We start from the raw sequence: 21,745 nt of genomic DNA on the forward strand, positions 1-21,745 counted from the left end.
TTACATATGAATTCTATCAACCCTTTTATTGGTTTATGATAATTTGTATCATAAAAGAATATATTGTCAGTTAATTTGAATTTATTATGTGGCATTTGTATCTAAAGATGTTTCCAGTTACACAATAGTAAAATATCAATTGCAAAACATTAATCTATTATAAAAATAGTAATACCTGAGTCAGAGAAAAATCATAAATTATGGGGAGAGAATCGAAGAAAATATTGAGGTATGTTTTTCGTCTCTCCTTGTAATCATTCAGTTAAACTTACATTATCAACAAAAACAGCTGTATCTTCAGCGTCCAGTATAGTGCACAGCTGCTCATCGGTAACTTCCCTGTCCGCTGGAACACATGTCACCTTCCTTAGTAGTAGCCTCTCAATGACTACAATGTATTCAAAGTTTCTTATTAATAATATAAGAAACAAAAAAATTTATATTTTAAAAACAAACTTTAAATTTTAAATTGTAATAACATGCCTGGAAAAACTTACCTATTTTCAATTGCCTTTTAATAATATCTTCGCATATTTTTTTATGAGCTGTCAAACTGTTCTCATAATCTTCCATCGTTTCTCTGAACCTTTTTGTAATCAAGGAATGTTGGGTTTTGACAACTCTATATATGACCATTTCTTCATTTCCTTTTTTCTCTTTTTCCAATTCTTGTAAAAAAATAAAATAAAATAAATATTAATAATAAATCTACATTAATAGAAAAAAAAGATGTTGCTGTTAGATTTTGATGTATCAATTTACCTTCCAACTCTGTTTTGATTTTGATAGCAGTGATCTTAATGTTTTCATTCAATGAATCAATTTGCTCTCTGTCCCCTGTGAACATAAGTTATTTTTCTTGAGTATGTGGCAAAAGGCCCCTTGTCATGTCAATTGGTTCAATTAAGTGAACGGTCAATCCTGCACATCTGTTAAATTAATAGTAATGAGGGCAACAGATGAGGAGTCAATTGTATGAATCAAAATCATTTGGTCCATTAAGGTGCAAAGATATTAAGACAATCTATGTCATGCATATTATCACAATACCTAACTATTTAATTAATTATTAAACAAAAATTTATACTAGCTTGTTTCTGTTCTTGTTGACTGCTGCATCCTTACATGGTATCTTTTCAGTTGAACTATATCTTCATTTATTTGAGATATTAATGCATTGATGTTATTAACCTAGACAAATTATTGAACTTGTAAAAAATAATAATAATAATAATACAATGAACTTCAATCCTTTAAAACTAAGCGAACTATTACCTGCTTATATACTTTATCTAAATTTTTCGACTCTTTATTTTTTGTTTTTACTATAACAGGCTCGACTTTAGTCTGTCCAGTCAACGCTGTCTGTAAATATAAACCTCAATTATTAGATCTGACAAAATATTTTCATATACTATCAATTTATTAATTAAGTTAAAATATAATGATAAAATGTAATTAATAAAAGGATATTTACCATTTCATTTTCTTCAGCCTCCTCACCTTCCTCTGTCTGTTGGGGAGCTGGTTTACTAACTTTCTTGGAATTAGTTTTGCCCTGAATAAAATTTAGATTTATTTGCACAAAAAACTAAAAACAATTTGTATAATACAACCATTTTCATATGAATTTATTTTCTATAAATAATATAAGTAATAATTACAGCATTTATAAGCTGATCTAGCCTGTCCTTAGTCATTTTAGTAAAGAAGCATTCACTGTCATCCCACCTGTAAAAATAAAAAATAATGATGACAATACAGTTGAGATATCTGGTGGCCCACTGAACTCTCCCAGACAGCAAATAGAATATCCCCTCCATTCTTTATCATTTAAGCTTAGACCTCAAGTGGGGAATAGGCTCCTTAGAAGAAAAGAAAAGGAAATTTTATAATTTCACTTTGGTTTAAATATGACATAGAAGTATTAACAATTTGCATTATTTATAAACAAAAACTGATCACAAACTGTAAGAAAAAAATATTCAGTCTTATTGATTAAAATAATTTGGGGCCAGTTGTCACGAGAAAATTATGCTTGGCTCAGAAGAATAGTTTATAGAGACAGTGCTAGAAAAAAAGGAGCTATACACATATAAAATAAGAGGCATTAATGATAAGAATTAAATTGAGGGGGAATTGTACATTTGGAAATTTTTTGTGTAGAATAAGTTTGTGCTTAACTAATTTATTAATTTTTCTATAATATTTGATATCTACTCGCATTATGAGATATTGAGATTATTTTTTTGTGCGGTCCATATTTACAATATTTTAAAAAAAATTTTTATCACACTCATAAAATTTTGGTACATTTTAAAATTTTGATTTATCTCAGAAAACATTTTAATGGCACTAACAATAAACAATAAATAATATAAAATTAGAGAAAAACATATTTAAATTATTTGTGCATATTCTCTAATACAGAAAATGTTTGAACATACCATGGAGTCAATTTCATATCAATTTCAAAACCATAATTTGTGACCATGATGAACTTATTAAAGTAGCTTTAATAAGTTGTTTAGGTTTCTATGCATTGTTAAAATGTTTAAATTTAAAGAAATATATAAAATATGGATAAAATAGAAAACATAAAAATATATATTACGTATTTTCTTTATTTTTATTTATTTTCTATATATAAGTATGAATTTCAAGAATAAATTCAAAACTAGAGGATACTTTAATAATAAAATATGGTTTTGAAATTCTGCATGGGCTATTCAAAAAGTTTATTGAGCTCGTGTTCTGCTATTGTATTTTCAATAACAATCCTTTTACAATATTTTGATGTTAGGGAATTATTTAATAAAATTACTTCCTGAAAATAATTTTATTTCATTAATATTAAAATAATTTTCATTTTATAATATTTAATAATTTATTTTTTCATTTTATTGTTAATATTTATAGTTCTATTTATTCACAGGATTACCAAAAATTTCAAAAACGATTTTCAAGAACATCCTTAATAGCTATATATACTTTTTATTACCAGATCAGCCTAGTTGGCCTTACATGGTTATACTTTTTTTTATGTTTAACTGTTGATTATAGGAGAGAGGGCAGTATAGTCTCATAAACAGAATTAAAATTAGAAAAATATTACTTTGATACATGAAAATTGGTCTAGGGGGATAGCTCACGATAACAAGTAATTCTAAAACAAATATGTTATTGTATTTTTTGTCTTTTGGCTCAACTTTTTACTCAATTTTTTGTATATTTTATGTATACATTATCAATTTGAGGGGGGGAGGGGAAGGAGAGGTAGGAAGGGAGAGTTTTCTAAACAAGGCCCTACTTTTAAGAAATGCTCCGCACCCAGAAAAATGTCAACCATTGTTATTTATGAAACAATATAGAGTAGGTATATTTAATTTTTGTTTGAAAATAATAAAAATCGAAAATATTTCGGGTGTAGTGTCCCCTTAACCCTCTCTTGCAGCATGCCCTAAAATGCATTATGTGCCGTGCATTATGTCCTAAAATGATCTAAGTTTTTGTATGAGAAACCACCACTTATAATTTATGAATTTCATAGTTTTTGTCTCGGTCAATAAAATTGTAATATAACTCCAGTTTGATAATTATAAAACCATTGTATATACGCTGAAAAATTTATTGATTCGACGAAGTACAAAAAAGGAAGTCTCGTTTCGAGGTACTGACGCTACTTTATTGTTGAAGAAGAAACTCTTATAGTACAGAGGAGACTAAGAAGGCAATACAGTTGTTAGTAGCGACCGGTAGGAAACCCGCACTTTGCCAACTAGTCACGGCCGGTTTTAGCAGTCGCAGTACGTCGACCCTCGGGAAAAAATTATAATTTTTAATTATTTCTGCGTTTTATAAAACATTCAAAAGAATTCCTTAGACACTTTCAGCTGGCTTCAACGGTACTTTCGTCAATAAATACAGGTGTACTTCATCAATTGAATTGAAAAAAAAAATGAATGCACTGAGCACCATCTGTTTTATATAATGAAGGATAGCTCTTGTTCTAGTTTAAATGATGACTTATCCCTATTGTTAATTATCTTGGGAGAATGACGTGTTTAGGAAATTGTTAGGCTGAATGCTGTTACAGCACACAAGATAATGACACACTATTATTCTTACTAAGCATAACTGGACCTTAAATAAATTCCAGTCAACGCGTCAGAAATTTCACTTGAAAATTATGTTTTTTAATCAGAAAAAAGGAAATAATATCTATTAATTTATTTTTTCTTTATTATGTTATAATATTACTGTGGTGATACCCAGCCTCTGTTCTCGGGAAGGAACTCTAAAACTCTCCTAAGAACAGAAGAGTTGAATCCGTGAACGTAACTAAATATATATATTTTTTTTATTTATTTCTTTATTGATACTTACAACTATATAAAAAATACAACAAGCAAATTTGATCATAGAGACATAATGATAATGGTATGATACAGCATGTAGAGAAACTACCAAGTAGTAGAACTGTAAAAACATTTTACAATATAAGGTAAGGAGGCCATCTTCTTTTCAGGCGCCTTAGAGGAGTAAACTAAATAATGATGATAAATATTAACTAGTAAAAAGATAGTTATGGGACATATTCTGTGATTTAATATTTATATTAATAATGACCTCGGTTTTTTAATTTACAAATAATTCAAATATTCAACGACTGATAAAAGATTATTTAGAAATATCTACGGATCTAAAATCAAAGGAGTACAATCAACTAATGTCCTAAATTTTTCAAATTTCTTATTTGCTTTACTTTCTTGTATCACTCCCTGCCTGGTTATTTCTGATATACAGGGGGTTAGTTAGATGTAACCAACCTATTCTAACCATTTTAGGAGGTATAAGTTTTCATTCCGTGGGGCTGCCACGAAATAAAAGTCAACCACTCCTCCCAGTCGGATTCAAACTGGCATTCCTGGAATTCCGAGTTTGTTAAAAGCAACGCCCTCGTCACAAATGGCTTCGGTTGGCTGGGGCCCACCTAAATATCATATTTTTAAAATCTACTTTCCTCTTTCTTTCTTTTCCATAGATCTTTCATTTATCCCTGTAAAGTTGGCTCCCATTCTCTAAATTTGTAGTTACAATAGCCTCTTAGGGGTTCTAGAATTCTTAATTATTTTAAGAAACAGTAATATTGTTTAAGACCCTCAGTATAGTATAAGAGCCGAAGAGGAGAAAAAAGGAAATTGTTTCACCCCAATTTTTGATTACTTTAATGAAAACTATGTATAATTACTAGTCAAAATTGATGAGTGTGCCAAGTATAGGTAGAGGGGATACAAAATGGCGGCTGTTTCAAAACGTTAAAAACAAATTTTTCTTTCGGACCTCCATATCTTTAAATTACCAACAATACTAAAAAACCTAAGAGAAAATCATTTAAATTAAAGTAAATTTGCTAAAATGAGAGTACTAATAGATTTATTTACGTTCAATAGTTCTCGAGGTAAAACTTTTTAAAAACAAAATTTCATCAGTACTTAATGAATTAATTTTGAGAAATTTATATCTCAAAAACCATTAGGCGTACAAATGACTATTATCACTCAAATTAACGCTAGCTTAATGTGCTATAAAGTAGTTTATGATATTTATATTCGCAGGAGTAGTTTTCATGATTAATAAGTCATTCTTAGCTTTTTATAGAATTCGTTAAATGAAGAAGAATGGAGAAATCGTCTAGAGCTGATCATGATAAATTATCTTCTAAGGTTGACGTGACATTCAAGGATGCTGGCCGATTTATTAATTCTTTACAGTAATTGCTTCATTACTTTTTTTTTCTTTATATGCAGGAGAGAGGAGAAAGAACTACTTTATTCATTCATGCGGCCCAAATACATCGGGTTGCTACATTACACAGCTTACTGATCAATCCGTGACTAGACAAATATAAGTTACATATTTATACATGATATAATATAATAGATAGATAACATCTTTTTTTCTTCCACAGTTTTCTTTTACAATTAATACCAGTCTACAAACTAACTACAAGTTTTTCGATTTATTCCTTTTTTTTTCCCTTCTATTTCACAACCCCTATTTCATTTGATCAACAAATTCCCCTATATAACAAATATTAAAATAATAAAAAATAATAACAACAAATAAGAAAAACAACAAATAAGATATGCGATGCATGCATGCCATCCCACTTCTGGATAAACTCCCCCACTCATTAATTTTCATCCATGTTGTGGTCTATGATTCCCAGGTAGTCAAGTAATAATAAAAAAAACTATTATTGCAAGATACCATGCCGATTTATGTTATATATACCATGCTGATGTATGTATGTAGAAACATTCCAGCTCACTTAACCCAACAATGGATTCCGGCCTATGAATGTAAATACAAATCCTTTGGGTTGATTTGAAAGGGAATGGAAAACAAAATTAAAACACATATATTTATGTTTATGTGAGAATGTTAAGAATTTAATTGTTACAAGAATTTTATAAATGACAACTTATATCTCAGAATTGGAATTTCAAGTGTATTTTTTTTTCATACCCTCCTGTAATGATGTTAGTGGGTATTTGGTACATACATATAGGAGGTATGCTATATGTATAGCTGGGTGTTAAGGATACCTTGGATTGCCTTTTGGTCAAGTGTATTTTCTCTCTTGTTTTATATTTATAGACGCTTCACTAAATCATTCAGTGAATATGAGTATTCTATACTTATGTTAATTATAATACATAATATTATTCCAGAAGTAACTGGAATTAAGTCATTTGAGTTATACTGTATTAATAGATTTACAACTCACAGTTATAGCTCATTGGGATTCGGGTTGGTGGCAAAAGTGGTCCTTTTCATAATACGATTTTTTACTTCTTAACCAGGAAGATTTTTTCCATAGATTCGTACTGACCTTCTACTATTTCCCGTTCATTATATAATAAACTAAATAAATTTTGTATACTATATATGCATCTATTATATATTCAGCAGAAAAAAAATATTTTGATCTTAAAGCCTGAGTACGAGCAATATGTTTGTTTTTATGTGGAATTCGATTAGTACAGTGTAAGCTGGAACTACGTACATTCAAATACAAAAATTCTTTTAGTACTGAAATAGCATGAGATTGCTTTATCGGGCTCAGCTCTTCCCAGATGTAAGTCCTAGCGGTAGGTTTTATTCCTTAATTTCTAAACAACCAACTAACTGTAAGTAGGTTTTCGTACCTACTAAATTCTGATCTTTAATGTCTTAACCCAGTTATTTTTGTCATTAACAAACGTCCTTTGACTTAATGGTCAAGGATAAGGGTTCCGTTGAATGAAGACGTAGTCCGAAGAAAAGATTGAATATAAGGGGGCTGGAGTGTCGGACACATTGTAGCTAAGCTTGGAGACACTAAGTAACCATCTCAGCCACGGACGGTTGGGCCATAAATAATATTTTTTCAAAAGTATACACTCTCTTTAAAATCTTTTTTTTTTTTTTTTTTTTAATTTCTTGAATAATTAACTATTCCTACAAAATTTATTTAATGTCTCAATCAAGTTAGTAAAAGATAGTAATTAAAAATGATACGAAATGTTTACCTTTACGTTAACTGCAGATGGGTTGTAAATGAGAACTTTCTACTATTATTTTGTTATTCTATCAAGATTTTTTTTCTCTTTCGAAGTTAATTTTAAATCAAAAATTTTTTTTTGTTAAATTCAATTATTTTGAAGGGAAACACTATCTATACCCGTTAAAATCTGTTTGAACAATCACTGAATTGGCTAAGGTAAATACAAAGTTAATTAATTTTTTTTTTAATAACTGCCCGTCAAATACGAGGAAGAACAATTCGTCGTACCTATTCCGTGTCGTTTTCCTGGTTTGAGTTGAATTTAGTGCAAATTGATGAAATTAATGAAGGGAAAAAACAAAACAAATTAGAGACATATATATATAGTTTAGTTATTTTTGAAAAATTTCAAATGTTTTTTTGGAAAAAATTAATAAACCTGTTTGTTATGTTGTTTGTTAGTTTTGAAAGGGCGTTTAACAGCCTGGTCATCAACGCCCGTGAATTATTATAATAATTAATAATTAATAGTATTATTATAATAATTAATAATTAATAAACCTGTATTCGATAACTTCAGGCATCTCATAAAAAAAAAAAAAAGAAAAAGAGTGACTAATAAAAAAAAAACTAATTGAAAGGGAAGACTGAGTGCTAAGGCAACGTAGTATGTATTTGTTTTATGTTTCACTTCCCTTGTTTTGGACAAACAAGGCTGTGGCATTGATTGTGGTACCTTGCATTATTATTCTTGAATAAATAAATTGATTAAATCTGTACTGCTAAGACCCATCAGAGGTCAGGGGTTCAGTACTTTGTAAGGGGGTACTGTTAGTAGACCAACGGTTGTGCAAGGAGGAGATTTGGTCAATCACAATCGACCGCCACATTTTTACTTAATTAAGGGTACCCAATTTAGGAGGCTGGGTGGGCCCCAGAACCCACAATAATTGACTCATGGCTACAGTGTAACAGAAAACAATTTTCTGACCAGCCGGAATCGAACTCAGGTCCTTGGAGTTTGTAGTCACGGGCCTCACCCCGCGGCTACCCGTCCCCCCATTATAAATAAATACATAATTAATATATAAAATAATTAATTAATAGTATTATTATAATAATTAATTAATATATTAAATTATTATTTATGTTAGTTAGTATTTTGTATTTATTATATTTCATAAACTGAAAAAATCAATAAATAAATACAAAATTAAAATTTTCAGTTTATGAAATATAAAATACTAACTAACATAAATAGTAATAGATTTCAATTTGAAATCTTACAAATATTACAGACGCGTGCGGTTGGGTACACGATGCATAATGCATATATGCATCATTGGCCGCTGGAAGATAACCTTGGACAAGTATCACTTTTATTCCAAGAGCTTATCTCACTCCTTGGGTCGCTGTTATTTTTCCTAGGTGGAGATGTTCCTTACAACTTCCTGCCCCAATTCTTTCTTCACATGCGAAGGGGAAAATATTGAGGTCGTTGGATAGCTGTCGTTCCAAAGATGCCTTCTTGAACTTCCTTTGGAGACAGGTAAATTTTTGTTGGGTTTTTATCCGATTCCAACGTTTCAGGAATTTAGGTATTTTTAGGATGAAAGCCTTTCTTAGTTAAATATAAAGTTATCTGAGGTTCATATCTCATTAGCAAACATGCGACATATTTAGCCCTAATTCTTCATTATGTTTATATTGAGTGGTTCCGAGTACACATTTTGCAGCCAAAAATCTCCCTTATCCTTAACCAAAATAAAGTTAATTTACATAAACGAAGATCATATGGATGTTATGTTACGAGTAATATAAATTTGAGGAAAATTGAATTAAATGTTTATTTATAGTGATTTTTAACTGGAAAACTCCAAGAAATGAAACGGAAAAACATTTTTTTAACAGTTGTTTTGTATTTTAGGGGTCTACAATCTTAATAACAGACTATTGTTTGAATTGTTATTGTATTTTATTATGCATGTAGAGGTATTTTATACTGAAAACTGTTTCCCATGTTTTAGAATAAATTAATAAACATGTTTCTTATTTTTCCGCCGTGACTGAAATACGAGTACACATTCTTTTTATCATTGATTCTGTTGTTTTTCTTCTTTAACGTCTGATTTTAATCAGTAAATCACTTTAGTTAATCATATGCACTTGGACATGTAATTATAATTAATAAGTATAATTAATATATAAGTATAAATAATTATAATTAATTAAGTAATTATAATTCAAATTTAACGGGTGAGGGGGCACAGCTAGTTTAAAACATAAACATTAAAACAAAAAAAAAAAAAGGTTAGAATGTACAAAACTATCGTCGTATCAACTCAATTTTAAACTTATGAAAACTACAACATAATTAATGTTTAGAAAAAATAAACAGCGTTCTATGTAGCTGTCTACATAGTTTTTGTTATATTTTTAAAAGCAAAAATCTCATTTTTCCTGAAATACCACACAAATTCATCCAATGTTATCTTTAAGCTGATACTCTGACATTCTCTATACTCTTCTATTTACAATTATTAAGTTTTCCTTCAATTGTTTAGCAACTTCAATTGTCGGACAGCTGAGAATGATTAATGGACAGCACGCAAGCATATTTTTTAATAACCTAATTCGTAATAATGGCGTGTGTCAGATGGTCTCTAATTGGACCCAATTGGTAGTTATCAGTTCAGTTATTATATGTTTTAGATATGAAAAAAAATATATGCAAAGCAATCTAAAAAGAATTTAGGATTCAACATGCAAGTTTATATACTTTTATTAACAATTACATATAAGGTCAGAAAGGTTCTTGATTAAATAGTCAATCCATTATACATAATATTAATCAATTTCCTGTCTAAGATTTGTTAGAACCTGTTTTTTCTTTTACTATATTTTATTTTATTTATTTTAACATGATAAATTTTAATAATAACATAAGTTGAGTGTTTGCGGCTTAAGCGCACTTGCTCAGCCTCCACTGGCTCATTACAAGTGATGCGGCGAGAGGGATGCGCTGGGATCTGTTGAGCTCTGCTCTACCCCTCACACGTGGGGGATAGAGTGGGCTCAGGGATCCTCAGGTCGATAGTGTAAATATTGTATATATTATTTTATCATTATGTTATTTTATTTTTCATACAGATAGTTTGATTATGTTCATCTTGTTTATTCTTTTTGTTTGTATATATTTTAAGAGAGTTTTTGTTTTTTTTATAATTATTATTTTTATTTATTTTTTTTTATTTTATTTTATTTTATTTATTTATTTTATTTTTTATTTTAGTATGTATCAGATTCATTCATCACTATTACCTATTGCCCACAACTGTGTGGCAGATTGTAATATCTATCAATAAATAAATCTATCAATCAATAAAAAAAAAAAAAAAATAACATAACTAAAATTGAACTCAATTCTCAACAAAGTTTATTTTAATTCATCAACGTTCCGTTCCTAGATCATGGTCAAGGAGACAACCATAATTACTAATTTGTCACAATTCATTAAAAAAACTATTTGAACTTCAGGCCAATTATCCAATTAATAAAAATATATGATCTCAATGCATTAACAACTATTTAAAAAAAAATTTTTTCTTCTCGCTAACCCTAAACTACTGAATCTAATTCAAAAGTTGAAGATAGGTTTTATTGTTAATGGTGCTATTGTATTTTATATTTCAATACAAATATATTTAATAATGTACCTGCTTAACCGGTAGAAGTGATGAGGAAGCTATACTTGGCTAAATTTGTTTTTTGAGCGTGGGATTAGTATCAGTCGGAAATTGTTATACTAAAGGCGATAGATAATTACTGATACTACACAATGACATCATTCATGATTCATACTCCGTAGTACAGTAAACTATCTCTCTCGGTCAAGCGTATAAACATCTAACTGCGGATGCGTTGGAGTGTGTGCAGTTTTCAAAAAAGTTTACTAGTCATATATCCACAGCTACCAGTTATATGCTAGTGATATAATAATGACCCATTTATTTTTTGTAATATTTTAATTTTTTTTACAATTTATTTAAGTTTAAAATAAAACAAATCAATTTCGTTACGAAAGTTATACATAACTGGCATTCTTTGGTTTTTATTCCTAAGATATTATTATCTAATTTATTTTCATTCTAAAAATATTTTTATTGCCTAATTTATTGTAATAAATTTTCTTTCTATGATTTTCTTTTATTACAAAATTTATTTTAATAAATCATCTTTCAACAATTTTCTTTTAATAACTTATCTATTTTCTCAAATTGTTTTTCTACGATCCAATATTGTGATTTACTCATCTTATTTTATTTAAAAGTTTTGTAAAATGTCGTAGTTATTCAGGGAAATAACATTTTTAGAAGCTAAAATTATGACTATTTTTAAATTTTTTTTTTATTAGTATTGAAGAAAAAGAACCAAACCATTTTGTTTAATTATTTTGTAGTACGAACTAAACCTTTCAACGTTTGTCTTTGGATGGCTATTAAAAATTTTATTTTGAATACTCAGAGTTGTAACATCGTCATTAAATCTACCATACAATCTCTTTCTAAAGAATAACATTGAAAATAATTAATTAGGTCCTTTTATAATTAAAAAAAATTAATGTTTCATTTATTTATGCTATGGCTCCAAAGAAATGGAGTAACAACGTTATGAGTTTTATTTTTCTTGTGTTTGAATTGAACGCCTCTTACCCTAAGAGGATGAAACCTTATTTCACACCAGCAATAATATTTTAAATTGATAAAATTTCATTGATTTATGTATTTTTTTCCTGTAAATTCAAGGGAGTATATAAAGAGGATATAGCGTTACACAGGTTAAATGAAAAATAAGACAGACATTTTTTATCAAGAGCTTTTTGTGGAAGTTTTTTTTTCCATTTTGAAAACTAATTGTACTTATTTATATTAGGAAAAATATTACATTACATGAGACTAATTAGTCCATAGCATCAGCTTATCGTAAAAAAATGAAAACAGCACCAACTTTAATGATAATCAAAATTAGGAAGGGAATTTAATATTAAACATGTACAAAGATCAACGTGTCTGAGTTTTCTAGTAGTGAGCAATGTAAAGGAAGGGCATTGGCCAAGTTTTCCACAAGAGCTCAACACTTCTAGATGACAATAACTGTTTTTAATTAAAAATCATTCAGTACATTAATTTTCACATCAAAACATGCAGATCTGCTAGGTAATCACAGTAAATCAAGTGTGTTTTTACTATGTGCCTCTTCTGTTCAAGAAGACTTAAACCTGCTTTCTCCACAGCTCAAAACTATCGTCTACATTTTTGCTAGTTTTCATCAAAATCAAGTCAGTAGTTTAGGAGAACGGTGTAATCCTAAGAACTCGAGAATTTAAAAATAGTATAATTGGACACGGGGAACTTTAATATGTGAATAAAGTATCAAGGAAAAAACAAATCTATGCTTCCTTCCTCAAGTAACGATAATGAATTTAATTATAACTACTTTCTAACACGATTAATTAATATTATCCATAAAGTAACAATACAACACTAATCTAATACATATGACTCAACATAATTTTATATTACATAAAGAAGGGGAACGGAGCACATCAGTGTGTAAGGCGATGTACTACTAACTCTCAGGATCTGGGCTCGGTTTATCGATATTTATTCTGCTCCTTGCACAACTTTTGTTCAAAAAAACAGTACTTTCTTACAAAGTACTGAACCCTTAACCTCTTCTTGGGTTGGAACTGTAAACATTTTAATATTAACTAACAAAATTTAAATATTTTTTTATAATATTATTTATAATCAAAATATATTAGAAGTCAAAAGTGTACAAAAAATAACGCTAAATGTAACCAAACATAAAATAAAATTGATTAGCGCGTGAACATAAAACCAAACTCGAAGAAGTGAAGATCTTATCCCTTGCACATACAATTTGATTCTGATCGGTATAAGTAACCTATAGACGGCTATTAGTAAACAAATGGAATATATTCAATAATAAATAAAATAAAACTCTTGGAAACATGTTAATTTTATACAATTCATTAGGCTAATTTCAGAAAACGTACATTAAAAGAGATGGATCAAGACATTATTACATACAAATCTACTTAAATAATTAAGCTTCTTTAAAAAAAAATATATTACTTCATGTATTATGTTATTCTGTATTTTAAAGAGTTCATGATACTAAAACCACGATTTAGAACTATCTGTATTTAATTACTTTGTATAGCTATTGCATACTTGAATATGTTTTTACAGAAACAAAGTTCAATAAATAAATATTATGTTTTTATTTTTTAATTTTTATTCCCTGTGATTAAATAAAAATAATTTAATTGATAACCTTGTCTATTCTTATGTTTGTATCTATCTTATGTCTATTATTATTCTTTTGTTTGTATATATTTTAAGAGTTTTTTTTTAAAATTTATTTTATACTTGTCTATTCTTTTTGTTTGTATATATCTTAAGAGTTTTTTTTTTAATTTATTTTTTTTTTATTTTAGTATGTATGAGATCATTCATCACTATTACCTATTGCCCACAACTGTGTGGCAGATTTTAATATCTATCAATAAATAAATCTATCAATTTAAAAAATTGATAACATCCGAATACCTAGGATCTCATTCTATTGTATTCTAGAATTCTACTCTACTTAAAAAACAAAAAAATAATAAATTAATTTTCACCGAAATCAAATATATCCTGTATACGCAAGTATTAATCAACAATTATAGCTCAAGGCCTGAGTTTTCATTGAGTCATTCGTCCGTCATAGGAAGTCGCTGAAGTGAAACCTTACGAAATCAACAGTACCATTGTTTCAAATATAGGAATCACTTGATCTGTTTTAACCTGAAAAGAACTTAATTCAAGATACCTAGGACATTATTTAAAACCTACAGGAGAAAAACGAGGTAACTCCAGGTATATATTTTTAAATTTATAATTATTTTTGTTTTAAAGTAATGGTAAAGTGAAAATAGGGGAACAAAGAAGTTGTGTAACGGGTCAATTATAGGGAATTTCAAGTTTTTTTTCCCAAACATCTAAGAAAAACTGAGATACCTTGTTCTCTTATGTCGGTGCAAAGCCAAAAACGGCGTATCTACAAATTTTATAATCTTGAGTTTCTTTTTTTACATTTTAACGTGGTTTTCTATTATTTTTACAGTACCAAAAAGAATCAACAAAATATGAGATGTCATTAACTAGAATTAAAAATTCTCGGTTGGTGTTTCACGAATATCAACAGAAATGTATCGTAAATATGAATGAAATTGGAAGAGACGACTGTCTCAATTTTTCCGATTCGAACTCCTGTTTCTATTTTTAATTTAATTATTTATCAATTTTTTTAATATCCTGTATTTATTCATCGTTTTATATTGCTAACAATGGAGTGGTTATTTATTTCACATAAGAAAGAAATAAGGTATTTTAGAATTTTTTTTTTTAATTTAACATTTGAGCCCTGTTAGATCAATTTGATGAGAATAAGACCTATCTGATATCAAAGAGCATTTGATTGTACATTGATTTACCGAGTATTATCAAAATCGTTAGTTTTTTTTTTTTAAAGAAAATCCTAAAAAAGTTTAAAATCGATTCTCTGAAGTTGGTCGGTTTTAACTAAAGAGTCGCTGTAACATCCCATTTATTTTATTCATTAAAAAAATTACATCCAAAACGGTCCGGTCCGGTTTTAACTTAGATAAGTATAATATTAACTGATCTCAACTGATACAACTAATAATTTAACTAATTATTACAACTAATAACTAATTATTACAATGAAAATAATTTTTTTTAAATTAATTAAATTAAATAAAAAAATAATTAAAATTACTGAAAGGATTTTGAAGTGAATAATAAAGCTACAAATTTACAGTTAGTGAATTAAAATAGTAATGAGAATAACAAAAGATGATACAGAATATAATACAAATAAAGATCCAATAATATTACTAAGCACACATACATTGCTAATTCTAATTGTAATATAATATATAAATTATGTGGCGTAAAGAAAAAATACAGCAGATATGGTCATTTAGTGAATCAAAATCAATTATTGGATCATAGAAGAAAGAAAGTACCTAGTTAAATATTTCTATATTAATTTTTTTTTTTGTGGTTTGTTTATTTATTAATTCTGGTAAGCGATTGAACAGACATGATACCATATTGTTTGAAGTACGTTTACCAAATTTATTATTATAGGGTGGTTGGATAAATTTAATTTTTTTTCTAACATATTTTTGATATATTATTTCTTTTATAAATAAATTATTATCCATAAATTTTAAGATAATTCTATAAAAATAAAATAGTTTAGTTGGTAAAGTACCAACGATTTTAAGATTTTCTGTTTTATTATTACCGTTATTGTTCTTAATGTTCGATTTTGTAGATTTGCAAGTTTTGATAAATGGCTATCAGTATCGGCACTGTAAAATTTGATCCTATATCGATACATCGATTCAATAATGCTTTGTACATCATTGGCTGCGTTTTTCAGTTTTTTATGAGTTCCCCTTTTTGAGTTAGACTGTTCATTTTTCGAGACTTGATTTTTTATACTCAGGAGACCTCAAAACGTGTTTTTCTGTTGAAACCTCGAATTGGAAATTTATAATTCCCCATACTATATTTTCCCCATATCAGTTAGTGAAAGTAAAAATTTATAGTATAAAAATAATATAAATATATCAGCCATAGAAGTGCTACATGGGAGATTGAAAACAAATAAAAATCTATTCAACTTTAAAAACAAGCTTATGAAAGCTCTAAAATCTTTTTCGAAACTGAAAACGGTAATGAATGCTGTGAATAGACTTGTGAGAACAATCGCAAATTATCGCCGTGAGATCTTTCATTATTCAATGTAGTGATGTGAACCTTGATCTACGTGAATGGTTTAATATTAATTGAGTCTTAACAACTCTGTTAATAAGGTTTTGGTAACACTGCCTGAAGACAGGTGTATGGAGGTAGGGAAGGTTCGTCACTCCCAATAATCTTTTATTTTATTTATTTATTACCAGATCGAATGGGATTATTTATTTATTACCAGATAGATGGGCCTTACTTGATTAGTGTAAGAGGTGCATTTTTTCTTAACTATTGATTAGCGTATAGTCTCATACAAAAGAAATCCTTAACTATACACAATATAATAAATGTAAATAAAAAAAAAAGATTAAAATAATAATTCTTAATAAAAGATAAAAGTAAATTAATGATTTATTATAATGATTGTTTGAGAGTGATTTCATTATTAACGTGCACAATTTTGATCCAATATACTGTCAACTTTTATTTTCAAAAATCCTCGTTTCGGCCCTCAGGCCATTTTCAAGGAGACAACTTAGAAAAATTTATAAAAACAACATTTTGATATTTTTGGCTATACCTTAAATATTGATGTCATGTTCTTTAAAATCTTTTCTGTAGGCTAATTTGTCTATGTCATATCTTTAAAATAAATTAAATATTAAAATAACATCATAACAGTTTCAAATAATGTTTTTTAATTGATTATTTACTTACATAACTTTTTATATCTTAAATTTAAAACTTTTTCACACAAATGACGAATGGGATACTAAGATCTTTGTGTATGAGTTTATTTGTGACGTAATAAGGAGCATCTAGGATTTTACGTAGGATTTTGGATTGTAAGGACTGGATGCGGGAGGAATTTGATGGTTTGGTAGAGCCCCAGAGCTCAATTGGTCTGATTATCATAGTGTATAATAATTTTTTGTAGTCAATGGGAAGTTTAAAGCGTTTGTCAAGTAGCTGTTGTAGCAATCGAAATCTACGAGTAGTTTCTTGTCGTTTTAGTAAGTGGATTCCAGGTAAAAGTTTCTTGTCAAGATGGAGACCTAAGTATCGAATCTGTTCAACAGGCGTTAAATCTTTTTCACATGGATAAATCCAAAATTTCAATAACTAAGAACATTCCCACGACGATATCGAACATAAGTAAGAAACGAACATTACATTTTTATTTATGTAGTTTGTAGGTAAAAAAATATTTTTCCTGATTTAGAAACCTCTGGTTTATATATTTTTGGTTTACAACTTTTTTTCATTGAGACTAATTTACTCTGTTCTCCATTCAAGTCTAAAGTAGAAGAAAAACACTTCAGTTGAAGAAACACATAGATGATAGCAATGTTTTTTTTTTAAAACAAGTTCCATGAAGTATACTGATCTTTTAATTGCAACACTTATAACTTTCTTATCAAATTTATTTAGATAAGAATACAGAGATGGCTGAAAATTCCAGAATGTTCCCAGAAAACATTTTGAAACAATCTATCCTTACGAAGAAACTATAAATAGCTAAAAACATTGTAAAATAATTAATTCAGAAAACTAAAGAGTTAAAAGTTCTACTTATTGGTAAAGTCCAAAACCTTGATTATCTGTATTAGTATTTAGCCAAGTATAAAAAGATAATAAAACAATACCATTTAAAATATAACTAATTAAAAATTTAATCTATAATTATTTCTTTAGCTAAAAATTAAGGAACAAGAAAATACCACAAAATAAAAATAAAATCAATAAATTACTGGTAATTGTCATATTTTATGACAGAGATTTCAACAATATGACAATAAGAAACAAATTACAATATGACAGAAAGTTCCTTGATGAATAATAAGTAAATTAAAACATTCCGAAAAATACTGAGTTGTATTTATTGTATATATAAAATACAAGTGAATCAAAATAAATTTAAAAAAAAAACTTCGAAATAAATACAAAAGTGAATCGACGATACTGTTAGTCGAATAGTTTTCTCACTTTAAGAAGATTCATTAAAAATATGAAAACATCAATCAAGTTTGAATTTTATTTCTATATAGGAAAATGTAGTTTTTGCCATCAGCTAGTCGTAATTAGGCTGTTAATCTTGGTTTACTGATGCGAGTATTAAAACAAAGATTAAATTCATTAAAAAAAGAGAAAATACAAATATTTCTTTAGACATATTACAGCCCCTCTCATGCAAAAAATGTATATCTGATTTTTAGATTGACACAAATGTTCTATTGCAAATGCATATATTTAAATGGTCAATAATAATCAAAAAGACAATACGAACAACAAATACTGTTTTAAGATTTTTACTGCTATTGGATAATAGGAATATTCATGATCTTTAGTTTAACATGTTAAATGGAAAAAGTTGTGTTAAATGAAGAAATATTTCCTTCTTTTACCACGTTAAAACATATAACTTGGTTGAGAGTCTGTTAATAGGTCTACTAAATGGCAAATAACGTCGCGCAACAGACCAGCTGAGCTCGTCACCATTTTGTTTGTTATCGTATTAGGTAAATTGCACGTGGTTTGTGTTTTAATTATTTATTAGTATAATTTTCGATGTTTAGCTCATCTTGATTCTCTTGATCATAAGTCAGAAGATCAACAAGGCACTCAGTATCCGAACTTTTACACAACTTGCACTTTTCACTTAATTAGGGCATGATGTAATAAATTACTTTAATCAAAACTTATAAGTAAACAATAACATGAAGTCTTGGAAGAAAGGGTTATAAAACAAGTTGCACAGAAAATCCGCTAGGAGCTCTCATGCATTTAACATTTAACATGACATTAAATAGGGCTGCTCACAATCCTATATATATACTTATAATATTTTACATTTAACACATCATGAATACCTCTTAAAAAAGTACTATAATCGGATAAAATTTTCGGTATTCTGATTTGAACAGACCGTTTTGAAGTATACAATGATACCTAAGTGTGTTTAACATACACCTAGTACACCAAGATTAGTACGGATATTACATCATAAATAATAAAATCAGAATTAAAAAGGAGAAAGAAATTTAATCTAAACATTCTTAATTATTTACTCATCTTTTGTTATGGGTTTCTGTATATTTGCTAGGATTGTTTGTTGAACGGGTGGGCTATATTTATTTATTCGTTTTGCTGCCTCTCTACCAAATTTAAGGAAGCTTTGGAAATGGAAATTGGAAGCATGCTGACAATAAAAACAAATTTTCTCAGAACCGAAAATTTTCACGTTTGTAAAAATTTCAGTAATCAAGTTTGTTTTCGAGGATATCGATCAAACTTTTGATCCGTTTTTGATAAAATTTTAAAGGATTGTGGAGGATGATCTAATATCGATTTTATTTAAATTCCGTCAGTTATTTCAGCTTATCTATACGTAGGTGCATTTTACTCGGCATATCAATATTTCAAATACGGTTGGTTCAAAATCATTGGATTCCGTCAACTACTTTGACTTAAGCATTTTCAGAAAGAGACACGTTTAAAAAAAATAAATTAGGCAATAAAATAGACAAAATAAAGTTAGAAACAGTGAGGAAGCCATACTAACCAATGTACTTGGCAGATATTTTTTATTTTTATTTTTTACTTGGGGCTACACTGTCTAATGTCGTGAACCAAATATGTAGCTTAGTAGACGAAAAACAGGGTTTCTTTGGTATGTGGTCCGAAAACTGCTTAAAATATTTTGAAAAAGTCTTCTTAAAGATTTTTCTATCCATATACAACACAACTTCTACAAAAAACAGGAAACACGAATATTAAACGACGATGAAAATTATATTTCATCTGCGCATAACTCAAAAAGTATCTCTTATTTGCGAATCCCTATGTAATCACTTGTAAGTTCATTAAAGTCTGTACAAAAAAAAACTTAAATTAGACTAGTATTAGCAAAGATAAGCTATAATAATGGACTTTGTACTCAAAGTTGTCATGGAAACTTTTTTTTTTTATTTTTCTAATTACATGAAAAGTATACATTTCACGTAGCATCCCAGATTGTCATTGGAAATATTAATTAATTTTCAACAAAACAAAATTCTAGTTTGACCAATATTATCATAAATAGGCAAACAAATAATTTTTGTACTGGATTTTTCACCTATAGTAGTAGTAGTAAGGAATGTCGAGTGACTGAACACACTAGACATTTTTCTACAAGTTAAAATTAAAATTTCTTCCAATATATTTTCAAAATACTCACAGTTCCATTGGAAATAGAACATGACCTAGTTTTAGCAATGTTGAGGAACAATTTTATATTCGTTTCATCTTTCGATGTAAGCCAAATAAACATCAAGTGCGGTCAAAGAATGTGTCAGGACCCTTATCAAGATTGGCCCAACATTCTTCCACTTGAGATCCATTAGGAAGAGGGTTGGGGTTTGCCCTCAAGAAGGGCTATGACTAAGAAGCGTCGATAAGGAGTTTGTATGCCGAGTCTGGGTCAAGTATAAATAAGCTTAAAACAAATTTTATAATATATTTAAAAATACTTCCAAATAAATTATTTATTCTCCTATTACCTCTTTTAATTTTAATATTTAATAGCTCTAATATAAAAAAAAAAATTAAATCTCATAAGAATATTTGTTAGGTGGACCTTTACGAATGCAGTGTAAGACCCCATAGTTAACCTCATCAGGGTAGTTTAAAAAAATGACTATATTTATTATGAAATTGGTGAATGAACACAATCTTCCTTATTTAAATATATTAGTTTATTTCACAACAAATTCAACAAAATTTAACATATGCTTACAACATTACTACTATACCACATTATTCATTAAACTATTCATAAACTATTTACCTGATTAACTTTTTTATATATAATGTATAATTGACTCATTATTTGTCATTACATGCAATATTTAACATATTGTCAATCATTAAAAAACGTTTTATAATATCAACTATTATACATTTTTAATCAAGGAGGATAATTACCTTCCTGAAGGCTATCCTTCCTTCAGGTTATCATTATGATAACAACCAAATAGTCTATAACAATAATCCTCTACCTCTATTACCACAAAGATGAACAATCTAACTAAATTTAACAATTTATTAAAAAAAATTTAATATAATAAAAAACAACAAAGATTAATTAAATCTAAATTCTATAAAAAATACACAAAATTAAAATGTTAATTTATTTATAATGTGTGCATAAAGTCTAAGTATCTGTTTTAAAATTAATTGATTTGTCAATGTTTTTAGTAATATGTACTGCTTCTATTATTTTTCTATTCTTACTATGGCTTAACTATATCTAATATTTCTGGATTATTTAAATCAAATTGATGTTTATATTTAATAC

General features: G+C 28.1%; 1 protein-coding gene across 1 annotated transcript in view; it reads right to left on the reverse strand.

Moving 5' to 3' along the window:
• Positions 1 to 19,993, reverse strand: part of LOC106681512 (syntaxin-1A) — a 21,759-nt gene extending 1,766 nt beyond the window's left edge. The window contains exons 1-8 of the mRNA XM_067047926.1: positions 19,970 to 19,993; positions 1,665 to 1,731; positions 1,478 to 1,558; positions 1,276 to 1,365; positions 1,092 to 1,191; positions 763 to 837; positions 498 to 668; positions 273 to 388 (exon numbers count right to left, since the gene is read on the reverse strand). Coding sequence (XP_066904027.1) covers positions 273 to 388; positions 498 to 668; positions 763 to 837; positions 1,092 to 1,191; positions 1,276 to 1,365; positions 1,478 to 1,558; positions 1,665 to 1,700 — 669 coding nt within the window. The 5' untranslated portion in view covers positions 1,701 to 1,731; positions 19,970 to 19,993. The remainder of the gene's footprint in view (positions 1 to 272; positions 389 to 497; positions 669 to 762; positions 838 to 1,091; positions 1,192 to 1,275; positions 1,366 to 1,477; positions 1,559 to 1,664; positions 1,732 to 19,969) is intronic.
• Positions 19,994 to 21,745: the final 1,752 nt, after the last annotated feature.

The sequence above is a fragment of the Halyomorpha halys genome, unplaced genomic scaffold, assembly GCF_000696795.3.
Source record: "Halyomorpha halys isolate HHAL.00 unplaced genomic scaffold, Hhal_1.1 Scaffold343.1, whole genome shotgun sequence".
In the NCBI taxonomy this organism is placed as follows: Eukaryota; Metazoa; Arthropoda; class Insecta; order Hemiptera; family Pentatomidae; genus Halyomorpha; species Halyomorpha halys.